We start from the raw sequence: 27,800 nt of genomic DNA on the forward strand, positions 1-27,800 counted from the left end.
GTACGTGCAAGGGTATATGTTTTTAGATATAAATTTGTATTTATTTGTTTGTTTTTTTAATGAAAGTAGAACAATAATGAATGACCATGGGTCATGTTTGTTATCTTGACGTTCGCTACTGAAAGCCTTTGTAAATCTTGTTACTTTGGTTTAATACATTTAAGTAAGTTGTTAGAAATTGTTTCATATGATCTTCTCTTACTTATAGCACATGTAACAAAAGTGACATTAATTTATGCTAAAAGGATTAGCAGCAACATTTGTTGTAAGAACTGGCAATGCAACTGTAGGTAAGCATAGTATTAAATAAAAAAGTTAATACTGATTTTACGCTAAATGCCTGCCTCGAATCCACAACAACCAAAGCATAGGAGAATTGCAAGTGTCTCATTAATGCATAGGCACTTCTTAATATGATCACACAATAATATAAATCAAATTTAGAGCTTTTTTCATACATTTATAATAGAATTAAATTAATCCAATAATTTACTGTACTTTACTGTATTTCTTTCACGATATTACATCAATCAAGTGTTAAAGTCTGTCTATTCCTTTTATTATTGTTTTTGTCTCCCATGATTAAATTCTGATACATTTAAATAACAAATTAAATTAATTATAAAAGTTTTAAAACTTAAACAATTAAAGGTCAGAAGATTTTTGATTTCGTTGTATAATTGTAAAGTGCATTAACTGAAAAAGTTACCCAAAAAGTTTACAGAGTCACAAGACCCCGCTATTCATATTAAATTCGCATGATTTTAAAAAAGTTACAATCCACGATCCTCGAGTACTTCTCGATATTTAAAGATAATAAGAAGTTGACTTAGTGGCAATTGGATAGCAATCCGTCTACTATTGGAATATGACTGGGTGTGGTCTTATGCCGCCCATAAGATCCTATAATTCATGTTAAATTCGTATGATCTCATAAAAGTTACAATCTTCAAAGTGTATTTCTCCATATTTGATAACAATCAGAGGTTGACTTGGTGATAGTTGGATAGCACTCCGTCTACTATTGGTAGTGACTGGAAAGCGACCAGACGGCGAACGAGCGGCAAATGGAATGTAACTGGGTCTGATCTTATGCTGCCCATAAGATCCCATTATTCATGTTAAATTCATATGATTTTAAAAAGGTTACAATCCTCAAAGAGTATATCTCGATTTTTAATGATAATCAGCGGTTGACTTCATGACAATTGAATAGCAATCGGACAACAATTGGTAGTTACTGGGAAGTGACCAGACGGCGATTGGATCGAAAATGAAAAGTGACTGAACGCTAAGCAAATAATGATTGTTGGAAAAATTATACGGAGATGCGAAGGACTAACAAGAGTTATATAGCATAGTGGCTTTTTTAGAATTTGTGATATAAATGAAATGTAAAAGAAGTAATTTAAAAATTTAATACTTTAAAAAAAATATAATTGACTCATTTAAAATTTAAGTTGTTTGACATAGCTGATATGAACATGAATATTTGTCAGAAAGTCTTGCTTGAAGTCGATACCCAGTATCTGAATAACATGAATTTTTTCATACAAACTATGGCAATGGATGAAACATGGATGTGTCAAATCGACTGTCAGCTTAATAGATAACAATCGACGCAAAACGTCTAATGTAAACTAAAATCCAAATGATAGCCGGTAAGGTTCTGATATTTTGGAATATGTACATTAGTTAACTCATTGAAGATCAATGAAGAGCACTCGAAAACGAAGATCAGTAGCGCATTTTAGTGCTTTCTTCTCACGTGAAAGCACCAAGTTAATCAAAATAATAAGAAAATTGTACGTATCGCAATTCTAATTAATTTCCATTATATGGGGTGTTTATGGGTCTGGTTCTTAGCGCAACTACTTTCTATAGTTGAAGAGATTTGTTTTTTTTTAATATGCACAGGCATACTAGTACATTGGAATAATCGAAGCATGGAATAAAATTATATAAAATTTGATTAGATTCAAATAAAATTTAAATCATTAGCGAATAATAATACAATATAACTCTCTCTTTTTTATTATTATGCTCTGTCTTTATTAGTCTCTCAAAATCATTATTGGTTCAAAGCATCATACAATTATGTCGGGCTACTTCGACTTTTAAATTCATAAAACTATGTTGTTCGATATTAATTTTTTTGTCGAAAGTGACGCACTTCATTACGAAAACAAACTATTTGAAAGTTAAAAGGGTTCGAATAAAAATGAAAAGACAACAACAAAAATTGTAGTTAATTTATTGAAGTTTGGCTGACCATACAAATTCCTATGTTGTTCGAATTCTAATTATTTTTTTGTTAGTTTTACTGTTTTCTTTCGAACAACAACAGCAATTACTAATTGAGAGCGAAACCATAAACCACAGCTATAAATAAATAAAATTAACTGTCATAATTATAATTGTTAGACTACTTCGATACTATATCATTTAAGCTATAATTATTAATTTGTTTTTTTTTTATGTAGCTTACCTGTTACAGGATTCACTTGAAAACTCGAATTTGTTGGTATGAGACTATAACGAATGGCAGCATTCTCATCCAGATCTAAGTCAGTAGCACCTATAACACCGACTAGTGAACCACGTCGCATATTCTCCTCAATAGCAAACTCATATGCGTCACGCAAAAACTGTGGATCATTATCATTAGTATCTAAGATATTGACGATTACACGCGTACGGGCATGTGCAGCGGGAGTGCCGTTATCGCTGGCCATAACGATCAGTTCATAGTGATCGCGAGTCTCTCGATCAAGTGGACCACGTAAATAAATCCAACCACTATTCGGAAAAATACCAAACAATTGCGCAATCTCATTATCAATGGGCGTGCCAAATGTTGGTAGTGTAGTGGTTGTGCTAACTTTTCCACCGTTGGCTGTATTCGAGCTCTTGGCGGAACTTGTAACGCTGCTGTTATTGTTGACAATGCGATATGTAATGCGTGCGTTGTTTCCGGTATCCGAATCGACAGCTGTGACTTGCAGTATCTGTAAACAGCAGAAAAGAACAGATTAAGAAATTAGAATTAAAATTGTTTGTGTTTTAAAATCAACTTTCACTATAAATTTTAATTATACTGAAAAATTTATTTAAATTACAATTTCTTATTTTTTTTCTTTACTAACTTTTTACGCGAAATATAATTTGAGTAATTTTTTTTGTGTGCACTTCATAGCTTTTTTGTCGCAGCACAATTAACCCATTGACCACCGCTGTATTGTGGGTAATTTTTTTGTTTTTCACAATTATTGGACCTGGTGGAGACCTCAATTTGTTTGTTTTACTTCATTTGAAGTCGGGTATCTGCTTTTTTTTACTTTACTTCGCTTGAATTTTTTTTAATGGAAAATGAAAATATTTAAGTTTTTCATTTGGGTTTTCTTTTAATTTATTTTGTATTCAGATTTTGAAGACCTTTTCTCTTATGCATCTTTTGAATTTTTTTATAGTTTTGCAAATAATTGAATAAATTTCAAGATTTTAAATTAACTTCGTAGAAAGTTTTAATAGATTTCAATAAACAATTCATTTTTGGCTATACGCTTGAACTTATTCAAAGTGGCTGAGACTAAGTCTCAGACTAAGACTGAGACTGAGACTGAGATTAAAGCCGAGCCATGGTAAAAGGTATGCGAGCTGTTGTGACTGTAGGGAAAGTTAAAATTCCAAAGTAGAAAAAAAAAATAGAAGGAAAGAAATTTTCAAATTGGGCCACTAAAATTAATAATATTAAATTTAAAGATGCTGCATTACAGATTATGTACGAAATTAGGTTGCACCAACAGTCTGTCTGTATAAGGAAATCATAAAAAATCGTTGTAAAGTTTTTCATATTAAAAATAATCGCATTTATAATTTTTTGCTAATATTAAAGAATGCTACTAAAAAAAAAAGTAATAGGAAAATAAAACAAGAAAACATTTCTTTACGTTATCTACTTTAATTTCGAATCTATCTTAACGACTATAATCAAATTTATGAATTATCTTTATACATGCCCAGTATAAGATTATAATAATGAAGTTCTATAATAAAGAAGAAAGGCATAAATATTTTAAAACTACGAGCAATACTTCTGATGTTTCAGGCACGTGGCTGAAGTTCCCTTCCATTTAAACGGATAAGGTGTATGTATATACAGGGTGGCTGATGAAAATTGCAACACTCTTTGCACTGATATAGCTGTCAAACCAATAATGACCGAAAGCTTAAAACTAATTCATTTGACAGTTCATTCTCTTGTTCACAAGCGTACGAAGGCATTTTGATTTTTTTATTATAGAAAAAAAGTTGTATGGAGTTCAGACTTGATAGTGCGATTTATATTAGACCGCCGGAAAGCAAGCTCCACCGATCGTGATGGTGTGGGCCGCCGTAATGACCGATGGTCATTTTTCGCTTGTGTTCGTCCACCGTGGGGTAAAAAAAAATACCCAAATCTATGACGAAATTATTTTAAAGGAAGTTTTAAAGCCCTGGGCAGATGAGCATTTCGATCGCAGGCGTTGAACACTCCAACAGGATTCAGCACCACGTGTCAACCAAGAATATCTGAAGAACAATGCTCTGTGTTTTATTCCTCTGATTTTTTTATGGGACATAATAAAAACACAGTGGCCACCGTGTTCATCTGATATAAATCCTTTAGATTGCTCGGTTTGGGATATTTCAAAAACTAAGGTTAGCACTTTAAACGCTAAGCCGAAAATAGACCAAAATACCTCAAAGCTTTTTGCGGAGAGCGTGCAATCATTGGCCGTTTAAAGGTTCTTTTTTTGGCATATGTATTTTCATTTATCCTTCATTAAATTTAACAAAAATTAACAAAATAGAGCAATTTACTTTGTTGTAATTTTCGTGAGACACCCTGTATTCCTATTAAATATATCTTTCACTTTCGTGCAAGCTATAGCTTCCATAATGTCGATCACCTCCGCCTGAAAAACACTTCAATGACCAGAAAGCATATAGTAAAAAGATTTATTCAGTCCTTCTGAGAAAACTCCATAGCCACAACTAACTGTTTTAGATCTAATCGACTGAAATTAATTATATTTGAAGATCTTGCAAGTTTTTCAATACAACTATAACCTTTAATATCCTCTGTAACCTTAGAAATCTTAAGATATAAATGTATTTGTTTGTTAGAAATATTAAAAGAATCATAAACAATGGATCTAAAAGTAATTGAAGGAACATTTCGATATCGGAATTGCTCTTTTTACCCCATAGGCCTTGTACCCCAATGGCCTTGTATGACCTATGTTTATATTTAATGCTGCGTTATGAGTTATTTTCAAAGCTCTAGTACATTTTCTTTAATGATTAAAATAAATAAAATAAAATGAAATAATCTTGTCAGAACCGCTTTGTATCCATCAATTTGTCAGTCAGCGTATCCGCAAATCCTAACAACTTTCAGCTGATCTGTTGCCAGGCTAATGCTAACATACAGCACATGCACTTCAAAGGCGGCACTCAAATGTTTGGAAATTATATTAATTCAAATAGAAATGAAAAAAAGATTACAAAAAAAAAAAAAAAAAGAAAAAGAAAGAACTAAATATGAAAAATTTAAATATGAAAAAATTTTAATATTAAATACAACTTAATAAAAATAAAATAATTGATAATTAGCCAAGTATAACGTTGCTGTTAAAAATATGTAGCCTTCATACAGTTCAGCGAAGCGAAAAGTGGCTTTCTGTCTTAAAACATTTGCTTTACTCACGTTCTAATGCAATTGGGGACAATGACTTCGTTTCTCCTACCATAAACATTATTTTGCATATGAGCGCTAACTATACTCGAGCAGTGGAGCGCCTGGCTCGGAACAGCATCATTGCATCATTGCATCATAGCATCATAGCATCATAGCATCATAGCATCAGAGCATCATAGGCACAATATAATAAATATATATAATATAAAAAGTGCGGCACTTTAATCCATCATAAAGAGCCTTTATAATATTAATTAGTTTTTAAGGAATTTTTATTTGTTATTTTTATTATTTGTTTGCTTTATTTTTATTTTAATTTCTTACTTCTAAGCACAAGGCAACACCGATATTATGGAGCTTCAGCTTCAGCTTCAGAACATCTGAACATCATCGGAGCAACAGAGCATCGATGCATTGAAGCATCGGTGCATCGGTGCATCGGTGCATTGGAGCATCAGAGCAACGGAGCATCACAGGCAGTCCTTGTACCAGTGTGCATCAGAACATGATATCAGAAATGCAATGTTCGAATCGCTCGTTCTTGGTTGTTTGGTGCAGCAAATGTGCAATAACGGCTGTCAGTTTACATTACATACCCAAGATTACATGATCTACACATGAGCGATTTATACGGAAACTAGTCTGTGGTTAATGTAAGGTCCGTTCTATTCGATTTGTCATAATATTGGTTTCATTGGTTTAATAATATTTTAAAATTAAGTAATAAAAATAAATAATAAAATGTGAATTAATATATATGTTACTCTATGTAAGTACTAATATATATGTACATAAATTCATGCATTCCTTTGATATCAAAAAGCAATGGACTTTCATTCATTCCAAAATACAATTTTGGGCACATAATCACCTTTCTTTCTTAAGGATTTTATATCCTCTGACAAATAATCTATTTGGGTTGGAAAAATGGATCGATCTAATCGCAGTGAAGAAAATATCATCAAATTCAGCAGAAATTTTTTAAATCAAGCAAATTCTTAGGCTAATCCTACAGTTGTTTCAGATATCGCCAAATATCCATAATCAGTAATCTTCTGGGTTAGTTGTCCGTAAATAATTTTTTGGAAGCAAATGTCAAGAAATTTAATCCTGTAAATTTTGAACCTGAACGATATCTAAAATAGTTGTGTAGTCAGCTCAACAATTATTATAGTTTAAGTGATTCCTACTTAAAACAAAAATATCATAGTGATTCTTGGTCAATAAAACGTTGGGAATCACTGCTCTGGGTTTGCAAGTAAATAAAGATTAGTTAACATCAGCGTCAGACCTGATGATATTGGAAAAACCTTCTTTGCATAAACTTAGATTAGATTATGATGTTAAATGTAATATGGAAATTTAAATGAAGAAAGCATTAATTTTGCTACAGCTGCATTGAAATGTTTTATCAGCCCAACCATAATCACTCTATTAATGCCGATAGTTCGTATTACACTCCTTCCTTCTCAATCCTTTGCTCTTGACAGAGCGAGTTGGCGTATTATAAATGCACATTTTTTCTTTCAGTGTGCCATGTTGTTCGATCTTACGCAGTGTGTCTCACTTCTTTCATCGTTTTTCCAAAAAGATATTGTAATTGATTTACCCAACGTGTAGAGGACCGTTCATGTCCTCTGCTTCCGCTTACTTTTTCCTCTACAATCAGTTGTTCCAGAGTTTCTGATCGCCTCGCTACGTGACCAAAGTAAGTTAAATATGAGATGAAAATCATTTTCATAAGCATGTTATTTACTTTTAATTCTTCGACTACAGAGACGTTGGTTCGATGGGCAGTCCATGGAATACTTAATACTCTTCGATAGACCCACAGTTCGAAGGCCTCAATCTCCTGTCTTTTCGATTTTTTTACGGTTCATGTTGTGGCTGCATAGGTAGCTATAGAAAATACCAAGGCGTTTACAAGTCGAAGCTTTATAGATTTGATTTTATTATATGGTAGTTCTATCTATTCATATTTTATAGGTTTTTATAAGTTTTATGGTTGCTGATCTTGTCATTGCTATACGATGTTTGATTTCTTTCCACGAATCCTGCAATCGTCGTTACATTTGGCTGGTTGCTATTTTGTCTGTCAACTATCATAACTTTTATTTTGGTCCATAGCGCCGACTTAAGGATGTCAATTTCTTCAACAGTAGAGTGCGCTCACTTTCATTGGATCCCAAAAATAAGTGTGTCGTCCGCATAACGCACGCTATTTTTTCTTGCTCTTAGCTATATCCTTTTTCTTCCAGACTATACAAGCTCCATAGAAAATTGTTTTTCATGTAGTATTAATCATTCTTCTAAATCGAAGTTTTATGTATTTCTTCATAAATTCGACTAAAGTGACCACTCCTTGAAAATTTGTTTGTATGTATATGATGGAATAACAGAAATTTTGGTCAAGCTATTATATATAATATTATATATGTGATATGTGTTATATATATACGTATTTCTATTCTGATATCTTTTGCATTTTAGTCAATGTATTTTGGAGGTTATTAAGATTAACACATATTTTGGTGGCATCCAATTAAAGAAATATATATTGCGAAAGGATGGCAGGCTAGCCATTGCTTCTCTGCGTTTCGAATGTGCATTTTTAACCCAAATGTAAATCTCTGGCAATTGATTCATTTTTTCAGGACTTCGCTAAGCGATATCTACAAAGACTAAAAGAATGAACAGAAATTCAAATAAAAAACCGAAGTAAAAGAATGAAACGGGCTTGTCAACATGTCGCATACGATCAGCAACAACTTAAATTGCAATTGAGTGATTTATATCGGACGTTTAGCAATTCTTTTTTATTTCTTTATTTATTTTAGTTTACTTTTTTTTTTTGTCTTTTATTTCTTTTGTTATTTTAGTTTCTTAAATTTTCTGTTTTTAAAACAATGAACAAATGCATTGTACTCTTTTATTTCAAATATTTTTCCCACATGTCAATATTTTTTTTCAAGACAATTTGTATTTAACGAATTAAGTGAAAAAGGCTTTCCAGTGGAGCGGAGTGGAGTGGAGTGATGTGGAATGGTGTGGAGTGGAGTGAAGCTGAATGGAGCGAAATTTTGTATTGTAAATTTGTTTTTCATTTATTTATAATTGCTAATTAGTTTAAGTAGACTAGAGTTGCAATTTCAATTATCAAAAAATAAATATTATTTATTAAATTTTTCCTATTAATTAAAAATGGATTTAATAAACCTATATTAACCTTGTAATTCTCATATGCACATATTAAATATGAATTTACTTTAATCTGTGATTTTGTATAAACAAATCATTAAAAATTCGGTGTGGAATCCCTTAAAGTCAATAGTAATACTAAAACATACATTTAAAAAAACCTGACAGAATGAATAATTGTGAGCTTTCTTATCTCAAAAGCACATAACAAATTATCACAGCCATATCACATCACGGTCAGTTTGATGTTTGAATATGGATTGGCCGCAGTAATTATCTTACCTCAAAAGCACATAAAATGACCGTTTCATCTTAAAAGTTCAACTAGTGCCTTCCAAGCCAAAACCTTTACTATCAAGGAGGCAACTCGACAAGATTAGATTAGATTAGATCAGATTTTAAAAGGGTTAGTAACTTGTTACCACGTCACTGCATCCTTTAAGGATTATTGTGATACACCCACGTTCCATAGACGAGTAGGAGTTAAGAGCACCATTATGTTCTTTGGAGAGATGTTACCTAATTCTGTTATAAGTGAATAAGCAGTTGAAAAGTACCGAAGTCTGAGTCTGGCGAGACTATCACAGTGACACAGAATGTGTTCTGCTGTTCCCTCTTCTTCGTAACAAAGTCTGCAGCTATCATCTTCGCAATGCACAGTGAGAAACCCCGTGACAAGTCGGACCCCACTTCTGTTCAGCAGTAGTAGCTCCCTAGTGCTGGTTTTTGATCGATTCGGTATCGATTAACTTCAAAAAAGAATTTACGAGATTAGCAGATTGCATTATACTTCGACTGTACAGTTGCTATTATCACATTGTCTGACCATAATACAAAAGTAAAAGCTGTCAAGCAGCAAAATATTAAACTGAGATCAGTGAGTGATTAATGCACAATAACATTATTCTGGATTCAAGGACACCGGAGAATACAAGGAAATAAAAATGCAGATGTACTAGTTAAATACTATACTCTAGTTCTGTATTAATTTAATTTTGTAAAGAGAGAGAATGAGAGCAAGAAAATGAGATGCAAAAGAAGAGAAACTACATTAAAGAGTAAATGATTATGCCCTCATCAGAGAGTACCTATATGACAAAAGTTGAATAAATTATAAAGCAATAAAGTTTGACTGATTAAAAATCATGTTCCAAACATACAAACTCAGAGACCGAAAATAATAAATATTTAAAAAATTTGAAAGAAAAAAAACAGCTACGAAAAGTTTCACACTTAATATCATGCAAGCTTTATGTATATAAGAGTTTTAAAAGAAAACTCACAAAAAAAAAATTTAAATTTGTTTTATATCATATTTTTTAAAAATAATTATTAGAGAGATTTCGAAAAATTAATTAATTGAATTTTTGCTATTTCGAGTATTGCCAAATACCCATGGTCAGTGGTCATGGAACTATTTCGTGTACTTAATTATTTGTAAATAATTTTTCTGAGACTGCAACTACCAAGGGTTGAAGTCGTGCCCTGCCAAATTTGAAGCTTAGAATCAGCGTTCACAATATTTGAAAAGGTTTCTACTACTTGTTAAGAAAAAATCATAAATATAAATTCAAAATCGTATTATACTACAATTTAAAATCTTAAAAATTTCACAAATAGCAGTGGAATAACCTACTAAAAATATCAAATAAATTATGAGTTTGAAATATATAGCTTTTTTTGGAATTATGGGGAATTTTCGATTATAATCTGGTCTTAATAATCTATCATTATGCAAGGCGAAATTTCAGACGTCCATGTAAAAGAGTCGTGCCTTTGTACTGTACCCGTATTATCTTTTTCCGATAATAAAAGCTTTATTATTTTTTATTATTTTATCTTCCGAATTTAATGTCTTTTTAATAATTTTATATTTCTCTTTCTTCTCCTGTCTCCTCACATGTCTGCTGTTTACCAACAGTTCGATGTATATTCAAAGAAATAAAAAGAGTAACAATTTTAAAATCACCTTAATAACGATTAAAAAATATCTAAACTTGTTTACTGGTCATCAATCTTAGCATCAGTATTATTCTTACATAGACGCGTGGTCAAGCGCATATCTACAGAGATGTTTAGGCACAGGAACAACAACATCGAGAGCAGTAACAACAACAACAACAACAACAACAACAGCAACAGAAGCTGAAGTGGAAAGGAAAATAACTTAAAAATGAATATGGTATCCCCATAACTAGCCCAGCAGCTGACGAATGGATTCTGAGATATGGAACGATTTTAAAGTATTGCTGGAAAACGGTAATGATAATGATAATGATAACGATAATGATAAAGATAATAATAATAATAATAATGATAATGAAAATAACAACAATAATGGGACGTAACGTATATATAGCTCAGTAGCTTCGATAAGTTTATTTAAGCCGTTGGCGCATTCAGTAGTTAAGATATTTTAAATGTGATGTGACGCCTGGGCAAGAGCGTGATTTTTAGTGGTTGTTAATAAGATTAATGAAAAATTATTTATAAAGTTATTAACATAACTGGACAGAACGCACATATAATACACGAAGCTAATTTCATTTATATATTTATTCTCTTTGGTTTATACCATTAAAAATGAATTGTAATAATAAAAAAAGGATTCATCTATTATATATTGATTTTAAACCAAAAATCAAAAAAACAAAATATTGAAAAAAAAAAACTTCAAGAAGAATTTCAATAGCCTATTTCGATAGCCTAAAAAAAATTATTTCCTTAAAATGTTAATAGAAAGACGTGAGAGTGAGTCTTTGCATTTGTATATGTTTACCTGAGAATTAATTGGCAACGATTCCAACACCTTCACCGTATATTCATTTCGTTCGAATATCGGTGGATTATCATTGACATCCTGTACCTCAACTAATATTGTTAAATTTGCAGATAAAGGCGGTACACCGGCATCTGTGGCAGTGACAATTAACGAATGTCGCTGTGATGTCTCATAGTCCAAATGTCGTGACAATGTTAGGTGGCCTGAACGTGCATCGATTGCAAATAGATTTTGCTGCAAGGCAACAATTGCAGAAGTCGCACTGCTGGGCACCGCCGCTGTCATATATGAACGCATTGCATATGCAGATGCAGTGGCTGCAATAGCAGAAGCGCTAGTTACACTTGAAGTGCCAGTACCACTGCCAGTGCCTGCAGTTGCCATACCAATTGCAGCCGCTGCATAGGGACGATTACCATTTCCCAGTGCAAGTGTTGTTGATGTGGTTAAACTGTTTGACTGTTGCTGCTGTAGTTGCTGTTGGTATGACATTAAATGTGTTCCTACTGTGGCATTGGTTGGTATTTGCTCTGTCAGCATTGTTAAACTGTATGTTACTTCACCACTCTTGCCGGAGTCCTTATCATTTGCATGTGCAGCATATAGAGGTGTACCCAACTCAACATTCTCTGGCACAGATATACGTACCATGCTAGTCTCGAATTCTGGCGCATTATCGTTCACATCTTCAATGTCAATGTTGACCTGTGATGAAAAATTAAAGAGGGAAATAATGTTATTTAAATACACAAAAAAAATTTATTTATAAAGATATATATATATATCTTTATAAATATATATATATATATATATAAATGCATATATATATATTTTAGTAATAATAACAAAAATTATTACATACAAAAAAAAATATATGTATGTATATATATTATAAAAATATAATATATAAGAATAAATAATAGCGTATACATACTTCCTAATAAGCTCCTATGTATGAAATAGAAATACTGTACCCGACTGTAAAAATATTATTTTTTTTAACCTATAATAAAGTTATTTAATCCGTTTTTATTAAATCTTTAAATTTCTATATTTCTAATACATTTCGAATTATCTTGTAAATGACTAAAAATTATATATAATAGATTTTTCAGTCATGGGCCTTACTTATTTCTTATTATTCCTATATACTTAAAACGAGTTAAAGATCAAGCCATAAAAAAAAATTCCAAATTGAGTTAGAATAGGTACTGATATATGACTGGATGGTCTGTTTTTTTTTTTAACAAGAGCGTCTTGTTATTATAACTAGTTAACATATCTACATATTTTATTTCAGTTTTCTTCGAAATGAGATTTTACCATTCTTTAGATATAGTAGATCCTTGCGATTGTTTTCGTTTTTGATATAATACGGTATTGTAATTCTAGCGATTTTCTGGTAAATTTTCTACATTTTAATATATCTAAAATTATTTAAAAATTAAAGCCTATATGTCCAAATGGGCTTTAAGGTGATAGTTTAGTAAAAGAGGACTATATACTCTAAATATACAAGAGTTTAACTATTGGTAGCTAGTGTAGGTAAATTGGTTAATTTTCTTTTCTGCTTCTATATGGTTACTCCAGGTTAGTCATGTATCTAAGTGAATGCGCAGACAGGTAACATTATAGATGTGAATTTAGAGTAGGTGCCCTTAATGAAGAAGAGAATGATATAGCGATACTTAAATTTTTATACGTCATGGAAGTAGCCATTTCTTCAACAGAAATAAGTTAGTTTGTAATTGCCCTCATGTAAGAATACGATTACTTGTAGAAATACTACAAGTAAACAGCAGATAGTAAAGAGGCTGGAGACATTAATCTGTAGATGGCCAACATTTATATTCGAACTCAAAGAGGTATATGATTTTTGCCTTACACTTAAGATAAATTTAGAAATTGTTTACATATGCCATACAATATTATATATTTTACAAATTATTTTTAATATATTATTTTTAAAAACTAAATACTGCAAAACTAACTAGATATATTTGTACAGGCCTGCTTTCTAAAATCATTTGTTATCAATTTATATTGAATGATAAGTTTCTTTAAGCCTACCTGAGTGTGTCCATACACAGGTGGTTCTCCGCTAGTTGCTTGTATATTAAGTAACACTTGTGATTTCATTTCGTGATCCAATGGATTTGCTATACGTATATTACCAGATACTGGATCAATATTGAAATATCCATCAGGATCACCAGAGTAGATGGAATAACGTACGGCGTTACGGCTTGCTAGAATTTTAAAAGATAAATAAAAAAAATTTATTAAATATCTATAAACATGAAAAAAAAATGAACACTAGATAAATTATTTCAAAGAAATATATTAAATTATACAAATATATATTGTTACATATGTTATATGAAATCCATTAATGCATTAATTACTAAAAATCTCCACAAGGTTGAGCAGCATTGTCCAAAACTATTAACAATACCTATACTACCAAAATCCATTGTCGAGCTCTATAGAATTAGAGTACTACATTCAAGGCAGAGATGTTTAAAAAAATATTGAGTAAATAAAAATTGGGTACAATTCTGTAGAAACCACTTCACTCATCAATATTTTCTTAACAGTTTAAAGTGAATCATTAAAGTTCTTCAAAAATTCGGTTTAAAGAATGAAATACTCAAAGGACTAAAGAAAAAAATTTGTAATGTCATTGCAGAAGTTTTAAATTTTTGCCTCATTTAAATATCAATTCTATACTAAAATCATTTGAGTCTCTTTAAGATATAAGATATAATACAGATTGCAATATTCGAAATACAAACTTTGAAGAGGATCATTAAAATTTATGCAAAAAAAAAAATGAAGTTAAAAAAATCAACTGAAGAATTATTGACAAAGAAATAAAAAATTACAAATCATATACTAAAAATACCAGAACATACACTTAAACAGTTTAAATCATAAACAATATATATAAAATTTATATTTTAAAAAAGTGCGGGTCTACCTAGTAATTAGCAAGGGCGCTCAGATACTCCTTATACACAATTTCAGTAATAATTGATGGTGAATATTGTAATTCAGTTAAAAGTCCACACAGTAATATACACACGTTCGAAAATGCATTTACCTCCTCAACTCAAAATGGCTCTGCTCAATGTTGAAAGGTTGGAACTAACAGACCAAACTAATGAATCTTGAGTTCTTAACGAAATACCTACTGGTGATTTTACCAGGAACTTTTTGTTCAGAAAGCAAAAATGTTTAGGAGGTTAAATCATTTACTGATCATTGCCTTTCAATAGTTTTACTGTATATATGATACTTAAATATGTGACGTCCATTAATACTATTTCTCCCATCTTCATTGAGGTACAGTTTTAGAAGTAATACACTTATTATTCCTTTGGTGTATACAGATGTAAATTAATATAATTGGAATAATCTGTGTCCGTTACAGTGTATCGCGCCAACTGTTAAATAATGCTCAGAATTATCCAAATAAATAGATAACATCGCACTAATATATAATGTTTGCAGAATGCTGAATAGAAATTTGGAAGGGGTTATCAGGTCACTCAAATTTATCCAAATCTTTTTCAAGTTTATACAACATGATATATGTCAGATAAGTATAGCATAAAAATGTTTTAGATTTATTATACATTAATTAGTGTTCACTAGAAGATCCGCTTTATATTAGAAAGGCAGCTAATTCATAAGTAAGCATGGATTAACGATAGTGTTAGACTTCGTCAACTCATACAAACTTCAAACAAAGGTTTTGGAGAAATACCATCATAAAAAATTTATTTCAAAATTTCACAACTCATTAAGAATTTGAATTCCTGAGGACCGATATCATTTTAAGACAGTAAGGCTTGAATGGTATCATTAAAGTAACAACTAAACCTATTAGGTTTCATATGTGTAAAAAATATTTTGGTTCTACGTTCCTTGTAATAGTGGATAGAAAAATGATCATGTTAGAACCGGACGGATGTATTGATAAATGCAAGTATCTAGCCAATGCTATTGCTGAAAATATCGCAGAGTATGTTAAAGACATAGACACAATATATGTTCTGGTGATTTTTTTTCTTCAAGTACCGGTAGATATATAATATAAGAGTTACTATAGAGCAAATCGACTTTAACTACATGCCGATCTATAGTCCAATACTCTCTTAAAACAGATATTGACCTAAATACCTCCGGTTTGTTTCTTCATACTAAGTCGAAAATTCTACAATTGGACTAAAAGTGTTATGAAGCTCTTGATCTGTCCACCGAGGACATATGAGCCCAATTCCTATATGCCTGTCGCAAAAAATAAACATAAATCTAATTCGGCGTAAGAGCAGGGATTGAAACAGAAGTTTTTATAGAGAGTCCATATGTACTTAAGATAAATTAAATACAGATTTTTTATTAAGTTCCAATGTAGAAAATATTTTGAATAAAGAAAGAAAGAAGCAGGAAAGTAATGAAAGCTCAATATTAACTGATCGTATGTTAAAAATATATTTTTTGATTTTATAGTTAGAAAAAGTTTCTAATCAAAATTAAAAGGACGTATATTTTAACTGTTATGCTAATAATATAATCATATGGTTTTAAAAAAATTTAACAGGGGTGTCTGTTACGAAAGAGAATCATTCAAGCTCAAGACTCAAGACTAACACATAGAAATGTCGAAAAAGTAATATTAGAGAAGAATCAAAACCAATAAGCATAAAAATTTAAATTTAGTTATAGTAAAACTAAACACTATTAGGAACTAAGTAGACTACTCCACCAACTGTAGCGCAATGCAAGCATTTTGTAAGTGTGTTTTATATGAAAACATTGTGTGTATCAAAAAACCAATTTTCTTTAAACAAAACATTATTTAAATACATTTTTTTCATATTCTTATTTAAAAGGGTGCCCTTAACTTTTTTATATATTTATTTTTATCTTATATATTTATTATTTTTGAGCCATAATAACAAAAAATGCAAGATTGCATATAAAAATCGTCTGCGCTGTCCATCAAATGTGCAGATATTTGTTTCCAATTCACTGAACTAATGAATTTGCATCTCTCGGTATGAGAAGTTAAACCTCAACAAAAAATACTTGTGCATATAAATATGCACAGAAGTATCTTTGTTTTGGTCATATGAATATCCTTTATTTAACCAAAAATAATGCAAGAAATACATTATGTTTGTTGCATTTGTTGTTGTTTTTAGTAAATTTGAAACTGAAATGTATTTTGGGTTATTTTGTTCGTTACCTGAATCGCTGCTGGTTGCCAGCACAGCACCCACCACCGTACCGCGTGGCACATCCTCTTTTACGTAATAATTGTAACGTGGTTTCTCGAATATTGGTGGTCTTTGTGTTGCATCGATTATGCTTAGAAATACGACTGCATCCATTGAGGTACGTAGGCCACCGCCATCACTGGCCGATATGTTGAGCATGTGCATGGGTTGTGTGCGGCCCGATAGCATATTTGGACGATTGATGAATATTTCACCAGTTGCACGATCAATACGAAATATGCCAGCCTCATTGCCGGACACAATGCGATATGAAACCGTACCAAAACGACCTGAATCTGGATCTGTTGCAACAACAGAAACAATAGGTATAGTGGATGCGGTAGCGCTCGATGTTTCACGTAGCGAAACGTTATATTCGCGTGGATAGAAAATTGGGCGATTATCATTAACATCAGTCAATTGTATTTTAACCATAGCCGTTGTACTTAGACCACCTGAAAGAATATGAAATAAATGATTAAAAAACATTTTTTCATTATTTATTAATAATAATAAAAACGACAATACTTTAAAGAAAATCAAACAAATGTAGAAGATGACAAAGAAGTAATCAAATAAGGTCTAGTTCCTAAGCTAAATTCAAGAAATAATAAATACTCGTAATGTTCTAAAACATGAATAATAAGATTTAGTTGAAGAAATTCTCAACTTTGCAAAATATTTATAAAGATATTTCTTTTAATAAGTTTAAGTTACTTCATTAAAAGTATTTTGTTAAAAATTATATTTTTGCGAACTGGAGGCTAATTGTAAAAACACTTGACTTACTTATAAAAAAAATTCTATTTAATGAAGCAAAAATAGCAGAAAAATATTGTTCAAGAATCGTCAAGAAACGAAACTAATTCTCCTAAAGAGAGATGTTCTTTCTCAGCAGCATCGATCTAACGTTGGGGTTGAGTTTATTGATGAGTCGCATCGGCATACTATCTGAATATGATGAAGAATATGATGAAGTAACAGATTATCATCCCTTGTTGTAAGGAAATGAAATTCCTCTTCAAATTATGTGGATCGAATTTTGATAAAGTTTAATGCTAACGACTTAATCGAATAACATACTGATGAACAGTTAGAGTATGAGTTAGAGTTGGAGTATAAATTAAATAAACTGACTGTTAGCCTGAAATCTGTTTCACCATTATTTAAGTCCAAACATAATGTATAGAATTCGCAATATTACCTACGAATGTATGTAATAATGAAAGCGATGTTTCATTTTTATAGCCAATGATTCGTTACGTCTATGCTTCGACGCTAAGCTCTGAGCTTAGAACTACTTAGGCACTTGAGAGAAAGGAATGATAATGAAAAGTACTTAAACGAATTATGTAGTGATGCTGCTCTTATAATCAGTGACTAACTCAAGCACATAATCCAAAACTAAACAAGCCACGTTGTGTTTACGAAAAAGCTTCTAAGACGAAGCTAAAAATTAAATGAAGGGCTTTGATAACTATTTATTTGGTGCGCTAACCTTGAATAAAGTCCTATAGACTACTATGGATAAATAATGCCACATGATTAACGTAATAATATCTATTAGCCTAAGATCTCAAACCTTACAATAATCAATAATATTTGTAGGTACTTGAATCCCAAACCGTTTAATAGTCAATGATATCTGTAGGTCCTTGATCAGTTAGTTCTCTGTCAATCGAAAAGTTGAAAGTGATAAAATGAATAGATGTTTAACTTTACAATCTATAGAAATATGCGTCTCTTAGTTCCATTAGTTCCATATTTCGATTGAAAAATTTTAATTTTTTTGTTGCCAAACACAAATAAAACTTTTGAATTATACTAGTCCTTTGAAATAAGTCCAAACCTTTGTCAAGTCAATTATCAGAATTTTTAACCTTTAATAGAGTTGTGTTTTATAAGACACTTTGTACTTGGTTCTATGGTTTATCTTTGTTCTATTTGAATCCTAGTAGTAATGGGTATAAGAATCTTTAAATCTAGTATTTTACGTAAGAATTAATATGTATGTTAGATGTATTGAAAAAATTTTCTTTAGAAAACTTACCTCGATCGGTTGCAATCACGGGGAACTCGTAAGAATTACGTTTTTCATAGTCAAGTTCTCCAGAAATACATATTTCGCCAGATGATGAACGCACTTCGAATTCTTTCATATGTTTAATACCTTCACCCAAGGTATAGTTAACCATTGCGTTAACACCGCAGTCTGGATCACTTGCTGACACCTAGAAGAGACAATATATAGTATAATGAATAAATTGATTTGAAAACATTGTTATTAATTAACTATAATGTATATTTTTATATTAGAAGTAAGTATATATATCTTTTTATAAGTGTTTTATGAAACGTACTTAAAGCAAAAACTACTACATATAATATATATATATATTCTCTATTCCAGTATAAGATATATATGCTGGTTTTTGGAAAACATGATCTTTCATTTCTTGAGCGAATGAAAGAGTACATTCTACTTTCACATACCACGTTTAGGGTTTATAGTCAGCGTTTATTTAGATTATTTGTTTTTCTTTCTTTACATGATGTCTCTATATTAAAGTATGCTATATAAGGACACTATATAAGAGACTTTTATTTTCTTATTATAAAAAATGCCGAATGTAGTTAGAACTTTTATCTTTAACACAGATTGCTACCTATTAAAGGCAGCAAGTCTTCTTTAAACGAATTGAGAAGTCTTATACGGACCGTATAAAAAATCTAGTAACTTAAATCCAATCAATTTTTCAATAAATTTATAAAATTAACAAATTTTTCAGAAATGCGCTTTTATGAAAATATTTTATGGCAAATAATTTATTGCATTTCTGTTTTCGATTAAAAGTTATTTATTTCACATTTAATCCAATTAAGTTTCAGCACATTTTTATTTGGCATGGCATTTGGCATTGTTTCTCAAAAACTTTAGGCTTTATTGCAGTATTTAAAAAGTAATTTATATAAAATTTTTATTCCTAAACAGCAACTGTAAAGAAATACACGTACTTTCGGAAATAAGAATTGCCTGTAGCAATTTGAATTTCAGACATTAAGGACAAAAGAATTGAAAGATTTTTCTGAGCTTGCAAATATCATCACAAACGAAGAATCTTAAGACAGGATAATTATTTAGTTTTTTTAACATGAACTTAATTTGAACTTAATTACTAGTTAATATCAAACTCTTACAGAAGCCGATTTTACATAAAAAATTGCAATAAATATATAGGCTATCTGTGAGTAGTTTCTATTATCTTTGTCTTTACAAAGTGATGTCTCAGAGCTTGGTTATATTACTACAAAGATTTATGTCATTATCTACATTCATAGTGATTTTGTTCCAAGTTGTTTAAAAAAAAATTACTATATCTGTTGGAATGAAAACGATAAATGGAATGACTTATTTTTTAATATAAATCATCTCTCAGTTCACAGATTCTTTATCTGTAGAGTTTGTCTTAAACATCTAAAAAATATTTCTTTACTGTAAAAAGCACATCTTCCTTAGATGCATATCATTTCCCACGTTAAGATCGAGGGATCTCAATATGGAAAATAGACTGGCTGTTGAAACATTTCGTACAATAGTCCACTTATTTCAGCAATGGCTTTCTGAACAGCACATCCTAAGTACGTACATGGTGTTAATTAAAAACTCGTAGAAATTACAGTCTCAAAAAACTATTTACGATTAATTACATATAAGAAATAATACCAAGACCACTCACTGATGATGGGTATTGTAACCCAAAATTTGAATTATTTGTAATATGTTTTATATGCAAAATGTTAACAAGCAACAGCTGAGCTATAAACAAACATACTGAGAAAGCATATATTTATTAAATCTTTGTTTTCATTAATTGAATATATAATATATTCATAAAATACGATTTAATGATTTAAAATATTAATTATATATTTAATTTTTTGTGTGATATATTATTAAGTGAAGTTTATTTAAACAAAAAAAAGCACTTTTAAAGCACTTTCTGACACATAAAACCTCTTTTACATGCAATAAGTAACTTATGCCAATAGAAACGATAAAATCTTAAAATCATTTAGCAACTTACTAAGCAAGCAGTGAAAACATGTGGTATTAGGAACATTGGAACTTTCATATTTATTTTTTTTTCAGTTATATATATTAAACCATCGACTTTTTTATATAACGAATGCATAACTCGTATGCATATAAAAGATGCAATGTTCTTAATTTAACAAATGACAAATTTCTATTAATGATATTCCTATATAACGAATAATGTAATCATTATATATTGTATATGTGTAGAGATACCATTTTGACGTTTGTTCACTATGATATAGGTACACTATGACCACAAAGTTTAAGAATAATAAACTTTATGATTATTTAAAATGTTTTATGCATCTGTGGTATAATATATAATAAATTGTATAAGCCCATAGATAATTATATAGGATATAAATTAGGTACACAATTACTTGGACATTTTTTGTAATTATTTTCTAATAAGTGAGGTCTCTTATAAGTGTGGACAAACAAGCTATGTATCCATATCTGTTAAATTTGATTCACGGATAATTTTTAACCATATCGTGGTTCACTGGTTGCAAACCACTCCCATAAAGAAATCGGTATTTTGAAATGGAATTAAGAAATGAATAATAATACATAATAATTCATATCTGAATGTGTCTTACTAACAAGATTTCTATTTATTTTCTCATTTACCTTTTCGCGTGCATATTATGAATATTCGGAGTATACATATAACAACTAGCAGTTCTCAAGAACTATATGTATATATAAACAAAAGAAAAACTTAGAATCATCACAGGAATCCTAACAGATCACTGTAGACAAAAAAATCACCTTACAAAACTGGGTATACTTACGAATGCAAACTGTACATTCTGTGAAGAGAATGAGGAGTCGGCCACACATGTGTTGTTAGAATGCATTGCGCCAATGCACATACAAAAGAGGCTCCTGGGAATGTATATTCTTACTTACTTAGTTGGCCATTACAGACGTGTGTCGTCCTTGGCCGCGTCGAGTAGCCTCCGCCAGTCAGCGCGATTAGTTGCTTTCTGACGCCAGTTGGTAGTACCGAGCGCCCCCAAATCGTTAGTCACCTGGTCCTTCCACCGAAGATGCGGACGTCCTCTACCGCGTTTACCACCTGCGGGTACCAAATCAAATACCTTTCTAGCCGGAGCACTTTCTTCCATTCGCACGACTTGACCAAGCCAGCGTAGCCGCTGAATTTTTATGCGCTTAACTATGTCAATGTCGCGGTATAGCACATACAGCTCATCGTTCTATTTAATTCGATACTCGTCGCCAACGCGTAAGGGACCATAGATCTTCCGAAGAATTTTTCTCACGAATGCTCCTAACGCCTTCTCATCACTGTTGGTTGTATATTTTTACGGAAGAGGTAATAAGATAGTTTCTACACTACTTTTTATTGACGCAACAGACCTTAAGGAGCTACTCTAAGCCCAGAAGGGGCATAATAGACACGACATCCCCCAACAATAATAATAATACTTATATATATTATATTTGCTAAGTGTATAAGTAGATATATATGGAATATATTCGATATAATATTTAAATAGTTGAATTGTTGTTCTTGAAATATGAATCTATACTTTTCTAAATGTTGTTTAGCTGAAATTTATGGAGATTCCTCTTTTATTTGTTATTGTCTCGTAAATCTTGGATTATGATTTGAAAATAATCCGTTTTGTTTGCAGCTGGTGAAGAAATCAAAGTACATCAAAAACAACAACAACAACTAAAAAAACCTTCACGAAATTGGCACAAATGTTCACGTATTGATTTATGCAAAATTACTTATTTTCAATTACTTTTCGAATTTATTTCCCTGCATTTCATAGGTATATTTTAGGCGAAATCAAATTGAAGAGTGAATTTCGCAATACTTCAGGAAAAATAAAAAACAAAAACAAAAACAAAAACAAAAACAAAAAATCTTTGGAATTGATAAATCAGAAGTAAAATTGTATTTGTTACATTTGCATTTACTATTCAATAAGCCTGTGGGCAACAGGAACCCCCCAACACCAAATTTAACTTCAACCGCATCAACACGAATATTTTTTTCTATCATTTACATTTTCCTCCTGTTGGTATTTTGTATCTTATTTTTTTCATTTATTTATTTTTTTTTTTTGTTGGATTTTTTGGATTTTTTGTTAATAGTAACGAAATCGAAATAAAAACTCCATTGCACCAAGCAGCTAAGCCACGCAATGACGTAAACAACTCAGCATTTCGTAGAGTTTGAAGCTGAGCTTGGATCTATGCACAGTTTAGTCTCTTGTCTGTTGCCAGTTGCCAGTTGCCCGAAGCGGCAACTGTTGCATATGCGTTCGATGACCTTTATAAATCTGACCAAAAAACATTTCATTCGAATGCAATTTACGGATATGAATGCGTTTAAATGTATCTGCGCATGCAGATACATAGTTTATAGTTACATTAGAGTGTGGACAGACGGACAAGCGAGCAGTTGGACAGACAGTTGATCAGGCGGGCATATGCACAACTTTAAGTTGCATTTCTTCCGCCGTTGTTACTTTCTTTACTGTTGATTATCATAATGATGAATGCATAAATGAATGCAATAATCGTGTTTAGATAAATTTCAAATTTTATGTGAATTTGTTTTTTTTTTTTTTTATTTTTGTTGAGATTATGTGTATCTGTGCTTTGATTTGTTTATTGTTAATTGTAGTTATTTTAATAAGAATTCTTATGTGATTATTTTCATAGAATATGTTACTTAAAATTGAATATTTTAAAATTTGGTGAAAAACATCTTATTTGTTACACAGTGCAATCACCAATTGCAATAAGGTCGAGTATTCTTTCGCAAAGACTGAATTAGAAACACAATTCTGTGGATCGAAACTTAAGATATTTGATTGATTCACACCTCAAACTTTAATCGCGAAATGTGGATAAAAACTGAAAGAAATCAGTTTTGTCACCACACTCCGGAAAACTACTACACTGAAAACTTAGCATCCCTATAGAAAAATGAAGTATAGATTGTTGGTAGGTTACCTGATGACTTTAATCTAAACAAAGACTAATAATATACTAAAAATCGGAAGCTTCTATTTTCAAATAATATTAGGATGAGTTCATCAGGACTGAGTATCTTCTGTTTGTTTGGGATTAGTCGCTAGTACAATAGACACGCTATTGTAGCAGTGCTACATTCCGTGGGCGGTTTGAAATCCAGTTGATTTCTATTATGTTATATTCCATTTTATCTTTTGACACTAGTTTATTATGAGTGCTTTTAATTTAAAACACAAGTAATATTTCATTTTTTTCTTTCATAATTTTTTTCAGATTTTCTTTCAGCACTATCATATAAAACTTATAAAATAATCTATTCTGTATATAGCAAATGTAACATCAATTAAGCAAAGTTTTAGATATTTTATGGAGTAGGAAACCATATAATCGAAATAGAATAACAAAATTTTCGAATAATTACTGGTTTGGTTATATTAATATAATACCATAAAATATATTATAATTATTATAATATATAATAATACAATATAATATATAATAATATATATAATTATATTGCAATAATTATTATAAATTATATTACAAATTATATTATATTATAAAAGCTCTAAGCTTGGTGAATTTTAAAAAACTTGTATAATTATGATATAAAGAAGTTTCGAACAGTAGTGAATTGCAACAACAATATTTTTATTTATTTTTAAATAATTGAATTTTTCGTTGAACATAAAACTATTTCGAGTATTGCAAAATATCCATCATCAGTGATCTTGGAATTATTTCTTATATTTAGTTATTTGTAATTTTGAGACTGCAAGTACCAAGAGTACTTGAGACTGAACTCGTACCCTACCAAATTTAAAGCTTAGAGCCAGATTTTAAAGGAATAGTATTGAAATTATACAATTCAAAATAAAAACTCCGAGTTCGAACATTTAAGTCAAGTACGGCCGTAGGTCAGTTGGCTAATAAACACTGAGTCTGAGCTTCAAAATATATAAAAGATGAGTCAATGACAGTTCTTTAAAAAATTCTAATTACAACTTGTTTAATTTTATATATTGGTAAGAGATTAATATAAATTTTTTATTGTAAATAAACGAAGTAATCGAACATTTTAAACAGATAATGAATGCATAGTAAAATAAGCAATATCTATCTAATTGCATATATATTACATTCACTCAACAGTTTTATATAGTTATTTCAAGAACTCGGCTATATTTTGAACTTTTCTGCTGATGTCTCAATATGGACTAATAATGTTGGCACCTAGTTGCCTCCGATTTTGAAAGTCTGTATATGGAAATACTGTTGTAGGGTCAGCCAAAAATTCAAACAATTAAAAAATTCACAGCATTATGTGGTGATAGTGAGCGAATTTTCGAATCCAAGAAAAAGAACTTTAGTCAGTTGAATTCTTTTCGGCTGATCACACAGCGGTTTCGGATATCTTGAAGTGTACATCATCAATGGTATTTGGAATATAGCGTAAGTTGGTTTTGAACTTCGAAAAAACTTATAAAACTGGACTTATATATAATATTAATTTAATTATAAGCATTTAGGTGTTCTTAGTTTTATGCTTTAAAAGTCAATGTTACTTACGATTATCGATATTTCAAATTACTTAAACTTGTTTGTTTTTTTTGTATATTTTTTTTTTGCGTTAATTTTTGTGAAATCTAAAGGAATTTCCACAAATATTTTTGCAACAATATGTTGAGTTTGTGTTTGTAGAAAATTTAGCTGTTATCCCCAACCGAATAAACTAATAGAGAGAATCAATGTTGCCTACACAACAAACATAAATCAAATAACAAATTTACAAGATAAATTTTTTTAAACATCAACGTACAAGCATGTTGAGTTGATTTTAAATAAAAAATTTTTATTCATGCTGCATGTTGCAAAAGCTTCATATACGAATAAAATGCATTAAACGCACTTAGAACTTAACATGAGGCACATGGGACATGGCATATGGCATAAGGCAGTATCTAGTGGCAGCATGGAGTATAATGTGGTGATGTTACCCGAGATGCACTCATGATGCTAAATAATCTATACCGGAAAATTAAATTATTATTTCTTGGTTTCTTTTATTTTTTTCGCTCGCCTTTTTTGTTTTTACTTAAATTGCGAAATCTTACACATTCAACTATAGTTGCAGTCTCCGCACCAGCACCAGCTCTAGCTTCAGCTTCAGCTCGAGCTCCAGCTTCAGCTCCAGCCTCAACTTCACAACTTCAACTTTAGATACAACTTCAAATCAAAATTTGAAAAAAATAAAAAATAAAAAATCTTAAAACAAAATTTGTTAAAATTACATTCTTTGATCAATTTTGATTTAAATGCAAAGTCAAAGAAGTGCATACCGAAGCATTAAGTTAAAAATAAAGCAGTGAAATTTGTTGTTGCACAAGTTTTGGAGCGGCTGCAATTACATCTGCACTCTCTTATAATATCGCACATATGTCCATACATACATATATGTAGGTATATAAATATATAGAGAAATCTAGGAACGGCATATATTTGCCATCAGAAATAAAATACACACATGCATGCATATGGACAAAATGGACAAAAAAGATGGTGTAATGCCTTAAAAAAGGTTAAGATTGCCATAAATTTTGAGTGAAATTGATAAGATGTCCAAATATATCAAAGCACCGATCGTCTGAGTGATCAATGAAAAAGAGTGTGAACAATATTGTGTTCTCCTATAAAAACTCAACATAACAAAAAAAAAAATAAAGCTTTGTTTTAAGCTCTAAAAGTGATGCGTCTTATGAAGAAAAGAGACCATTTAAATATTAGAAGGATTCGAAAAGAAGTGAAAAGATAACAATAAAAAAAACTAACATTTCTTTAAACGTATAGGCTGTTACATTATAGTTTTACACAACTTCTAAGTTCTCTCGGATAACAACTGATTTTGGACGACCTTCACAAACCTTGTCCTTGAGTAAACAATTAAACTCCATTGCAAATGCTCGACTAAACCCGTTATTTTAACATTTCACAGTTATAAAGAAGGGATCTTTTAAGGAATCTTTTAAATTGAATTACTGTTAAGTCAGTGCAAAGATCATAAATCACGTTTTAATGACAAATTATTTTAAATAATGCAATGTTAAAAAATCTCAAACATCCGAGTAAAAAGTCACACCACTGTAAAGACACTATCATGTGAATGTAAAGGCACTGTTAAGTCGTTGCAAAGTTACTGCTAAATCACTAAAAACTCACTGTCAAGTCATTGTAACCGCACTGTCAAGTCGCTGTAAAGGCACTGTGGCTGTTAAGTCGCTGTAAAGTTAATATCAAGTCACTATCAAGTCAATATAAAATTACTGTAAAGAACATAAATGGCGCTTTAATGACAAGTTATTTTAACTGAGTTAATGGTCAAAAAAATCAAACTTTTCTGTAAAAAGTCACGTCACTGTTAAATTGCTGAAAAGTCACTGTTAAGTCACTACCAAGTCACTGTAAAGTCACTGTAAAGTCACTGTAAAGTTACTATAAAATTACTGTAAAGAATTTAAATCGCGTTTTAATAAAAAAAAGCTAAAGTAGTAGTCAAAAATATGAACTTCCCAGTAAAAAGTCACTATCAAATCACTGAATAGTCACTATCAGGGGATTGTAACGAATATAAATTGAACTTTAATGACAAATTGTTCTAAATAAGATAGCAGTCAAAAA

The 27,800-nt window shown here is 30.7% G+C and overlaps 1 protein-coding gene across 1 annotated transcript in view; it reads right to left on the reverse strand.

Annotated features, from left to right (window-relative positions):
• Nucleotides 1-27,800, reverse strand: part of LOC119688241 (protein dachsous) — a 154,234-nt gene that overhangs the window by 34,844 nt on the left and 91,590 nt on the right. The window contains exons 2-7 of the mRNA XM_038102921.1: nt 19,059-19,239; nt 16,978-17,463; nt 13,794-13,972; nt 11,721-12,428; nt 2,928-3,008; nt 2,489-2,831 (exon numbers count right to left, since the gene is read on the reverse strand). Of these exons, the coding sequence (XP_037958849.1) occupies nt 2,489-2,831; nt 2,928-3,008; nt 11,721-12,428; nt 13,794-13,972; nt 16,978-17,463; nt 19,059-19,239 (1,978 nt within the window). The remainder of the gene's footprint in view (nt 1-2,488; nt 2,832-2,927; nt 3,009-11,720; nt 12,429-13,793; nt 13,973-16,977; nt 17,464-19,058; nt 19,240-27,800) is intronic.

This window comes from Teleopsis dalmanni, chromosome X (genome assembly GCF_002237135.1).
Source record: "Teleopsis dalmanni isolate 2A chromosome X, ASM223713v2, whole genome shotgun sequence".
NCBI lineage: Eukaryota > Metazoa > Arthropoda > Insecta > Diptera > Diopsidae > Teleopsis > Teleopsis dalmanni.